The 4,573-nt window shown below is 38.0% G+C and overlaps 1 protein-coding gene across 9 annotated transcripts in view; it reads right to left on the bottom strand.

The window, feature by feature from the left end:
- The window catches only part of ACSL3 (acyl-CoA synthetase long chain family member 3), a 74,093-nt gene that overhangs the window by 1,796 nt on the left and 67,724 nt on the right, over positions 1 to 4,573 (bottom strand). For all 9 annotated transcript variants that reach the window (XM_023731340.1, XM_023731342.1, XM_023731338.1 and 6 more), the window contains one exon: positions 2,747 to 2,904. In XM_023731340.1, the coding sequence (XP_023587108.1) occupies positions 2,747 to 2,904 (158 nt within the window). The remainder of the gene's footprint in view (positions 1 to 2,746; positions 2,905 to 4,573) is intronic.

Raw genomic sequence — 4,573 nt, 5'->3', positions numbered from 1 at the left:
AAAAAGGCTGAGAAGTTAGAGGGTTGACATGTTGTGGGGTTGTTAACCAATGTCATAAAACAATATGTGTACTACTGTTTCATGAGAAACTATTTGTTCTTTAAGCCTTCACCTGAAGTACAATAAAAAAATAAAATAAAAAAATGAGTTAAATCTGTATGTGTGGGTGTAGAAAGATATTTTGCAATACAATGTTAGGTTAAAAAAAAGGCAAGTTGCAGCACAGGCTGGATAAACTTATATGCATCTAGATGTGTATGCAAAGGATGAGAAAGATATCACCACACTAAACTGTATATGCATCTAGGGGTTAGAATCAAGGAGGAAGGAAAGGGGGAATTTATTTTGTATTTTATACCTATTTGTTTTCTTTGAATTTATTATGAAGAGCACAATTACTTTAGAAATAAAAATAATAAAGTTTAAAGAGAATCTTGTCACCAAACAGAATTTTCATTGTAAGCTATTTGAGGACTGAATGTTTGTTCACTAACACAAGATCTGATACCAGTCTGAAACCATGTACATTCTCAATATCAGAGTAATGGGGGGAGAGGGGGAGGGAGGAAAGGATGAAGGAAGGAAGGAAGGTACAGATTTGAAAAAACACATTTCCTTTATAAGACTAATTTTTCAAGCATTTATTCAACAAATATTTACTGAGCAAAATTACTACATGTAAAGTGCTTTACTAAATGTTCTAAAAAGTTTAAAAAAATGAATGGCTTCTTCTCTCAAGTTATATTACGATTTAACAAGAAGAAACAGGTAAACACATAGCCTTAATATATAAAAAGAAAATACACTAAATTAAAGGTATAAAGTACCTTGGGAGAAAAAAAGATGATCAGTTCTAAATTGTAAAAAAGTAAACAGACATTAATAAACAAGGTTCAAGTCTTCAAGATTCAAAGTATTTCAGGAGTGGTTCCCAAGAGGAGAAAACACTAAGAGCAAAAGTAGAACACTTATTCCTCATTTATCAACTATTTCATTATCCGATATTTTGCATTTACAGTGATAGTAAAAAAATCTACTATCCAACTATTTTGCGTATGTCTGGCAGTAACAAACGCCAAGGTGTAAGCCAAGAGTAATGCTGGCTGTGATGGTTAAGGTTATGTGTCACCTTGGCTGGGCTATGATTCTCAGTGGTTTGGCAGTTATGTAATGATGTAATTTGGCAGTTATGTAATGATGTAGTCATTCTCCATTTTGCAGTCTGATGTGGTCATCCTCCATTTTCACATAACATCAATTTTCACTTAACAACCTGGTCTTAGGAACCTAACCATGTCGGTAAGTGAGGAGTGGGTGTAGTAAGGGATGTATCACACAAATGATCTGAGGGACAGAGAAAAGTCTGATGCTACTAAGATGCAGGGGAGACAAACAGCTGAGTGCTGGAAGACTGAAGTTTTTTTTCATTTCAAACTACTCAGCACTGCACTCTACAACGTGGCTAAAAATTGTCTTTTTTAAGTGTAGTGATATCATCTAAACCTGTGTTTTAGGAAAATACTAGCTACAACCACAAAACCAGCTAGAGAAATGAGGATTATAATCGTTATGAGTATTTCTTCCTTGTTGTTATGTTTGTATACGTGTTAAATATTCTTCTTTTCTTCCCCCTCTTATGCCCTTGTCACCTAACATAAAATGTATTAACAATAGTTAACCCTCAATGAGACAGACTGACACAATGGCTGCAACAATGGGCTCAAGCACAACAGCAACTGTGAGGATAGCGCAGGACCGGGCAGTGTTTCATTCTGTTGCTCAGAGGGTCACTATGAGTTGGAACCAACTCAATGGCACCTAACAACAACAATAGTTAACTGTACATCACAGTATATAAGTTACAGGATATCACAGGAAAAGAATCACCCAAGGTCTTTGCATCCTCTTTTGGGGAGGTTAGCATGCTTTCAGTTGTATGTAGGACGGTTGTATCATGTTAGGAGGAAGTCTGACTTTGTGATTCTTTGTTTGGAGATTAAGAACAGTTTAAGGAGATGTGGATGGGTACCAAGTTGACATGGGGTGAACTCCAATGGTCAATTTTATGGGTCAACTGGGCTAGGCTAGAGTAGCCAGTTATTCAATCAAATACTAATCTAGGTGTTGCTGTGCAGGTATTTTGTAGATGTGATTAAATTCTATAATCAGTTTCCATTAGGTAAGAAAGATTATCCTAGGTAATCTGAGTGGGCCTAAGTCAATCAGCTGCAAGGCCTTAAAAGCATAACTGAGGCTTCCCTGAAGAAATTATGCCTGTGAACTGAGGCTTCAGCTCATGCCTAAGGATTCCAGTCTGCCCTCCCTGACCGTGTACCCTACAGACTTCAGATTTGTTTAGCCCTCATAACTGCATAAGATAATTCCTTGCAATTTCTCTCTCTCTCATGTGGGCTCCAGTGGCCAGGAAACTGAGCAGGGCTTTGAAAAACAGCTGAGAGAAGTGAAGAAATGGCCAATCCAGAAAATAAAGGCTGCAAAGACGAGAACATTCAGGATACATGTAGCTGTCAGGCTACTCTGGCTAGTGTTAATTTATGTGAACTGTAGAGGAGTTTGAATGGGAGCTTGAGAAGTATATGCTTCCATCTACTAGCAGCAGGAAAATACTATTGTTTTCTGAGTAGAAACTGATATAACCTAAGCCTTGTAACAGAACAGGCTGAATACATTTAAAAGTACTCTCCTCCCACCTCAGTTCTTCAAATCAGTTTAACAAAACACTCACCTGAAATAGCAGCTTCAGAAAGCACTTTAAGTACCTCATTTTCCATTTCACAACTGTTACACAGCTCCTCCCAAGTGCCTTTAAGTCCTTTCTTTCGAGCTAGTTCTGTTAGTTCCTTTTGATTTGGCACAACAAATCCAATGACATAAGAATGATAACTGTAAAAGTTAAAAGATAAGTTAGCTAAGGAACTTAACAGTACAGTGTTGATGAACTGCCATTGCCTGATTACACTGTCACTTAGTCATTAACTCTGTACTGTTTAAAATGTGGCTTGTTTGGTCATGGTAAGCATTTGGTTCATGCAACAGCCACTTTGACTGTTTGATTCATCCTATGTTCCAATGCTTTGGCAAGATTTCATTGCTAAGAGAAACCTCAATCTTTTATTTCATAACATAAATTTCAACTATGCAGAACTATCATGAATAGTGCCATACACACATTTTTTAAAAGAAAATTGCACCATTAGAAAACTTATCTTTTAAAAAATCAGTAGTACTTGGCTGTGTTAAAAATATCTATATAAACTATAAACTTTACCTAAAGAAATTTGGCAGCAAATCAAACTAGCATGATTATATTCATTTTTATCTTTGATATCACGAAAATCTGTGTTGAGAGAGGAACTCTGGGTATCCCCACTGAAAACAGATACTTTTTTTGAAGGCCATAAAAAACAATCCTGAAGAAAACAGTGCATTAGAAGGACAGTTCAAGTTTGTATCACATAAGTAAAATTCAGAAATGTAACATCACTAAAGAATATATTAAATGGCTAATTAAAGGGCAGACTCGTTTATAAATCAATGTAGTTAATCTTGGGTTGCATCCCAAAGTCTACTTCTAAATTGGATCTTCTGATACCAGACTTTATTTTCTCATAATAATTATGTCATCTGCTGCTGTCAGGTTCTTTGGTTAACCCACAAAGTATCTGATCATTAATACTGGAGAATAATTAACGTGTGTAATACTATTATGGAAAAAATGTAATCAGAGTTCCAATCTGAAATTCCAACACATTCCCCAAAAAATGCCTTTCTGGGATTTTGGTTTAAACTCCCCTTCCAAGCTGCCTCTACATTATCATGGGCAAGGGCTGCTTATCTTATGTATTAAGCCACAGGTGGGAGCCCCCAGTCCTGGCCAGGGTCCTAAGCAGGCTCAATCTCACAGCAGGTTAGGAAGAACTGAACAGGATACTGCTTGTGGCATCCTCTCCCCAACTCCCTTCTTAACTTCACTTTTGCCTGGACTGGTTCTGTGAAGCTGCCCTGTGCAGACAGAGGCAGCTAGGGATACCAAGGCCACAGGAAGGAGGCTATTTTTTTTTTTTTTTTCCATCACCTCCCTACCAAATAGGACACTGTGGTGAGGTGTAATGCAGAAAACAGGCATGGGGGAAGATGCAGAGGGGGAGCATCACAAGGAAACGATCAGCTAATGGCAGGATGAGGAAGAAGCCGTTGCCAGAGCCAACAGATAAGAAAGAAGAGTTCTTCAGATGATTTTATGAAGAAGGCCCACAGAAGCAGGAAATAACAACAGCACACCAAATCTTTTAGTACCAAAAAAACAAAACCAAACCCATTGCCGTCAAGTTGATGCCAACTCATGGCGACCTATAGGACAGAGTAGAACTGCTCCATAGGGTTTCTAAGGCTGTAAACCTTTACAGAAGCGGACTGCCACAGAACAGAGTAGAACTGCCCCATAGGGTTCCTAAGGCTGTAAACCTTTACGGAAGCAGACTGCCACAGAACAGAGTCGAACTGCCCCATAGGGTTCCTAAGGCTGTAATCTTACGGAAGCAGACTGCCACAG

This window comes from Trichechus manatus, unplaced genomic scaffold (assembly GCF_000243295.1).
Source record: "Trichechus manatus latirostris isolate Lorelei unplaced genomic scaffold, TriManLat1.0 scaffold00041, whole genome shotgun sequence".
NCBI classification, from domain to species: domain Eukaryota; kingdom Metazoa; phylum Chordata; class Mammalia; order Sirenia; family Trichechidae; genus Trichechus; species Trichechus manatus.
This window is presented reverse-complemented; position numbering and strand designations above follow the sequence as displayed.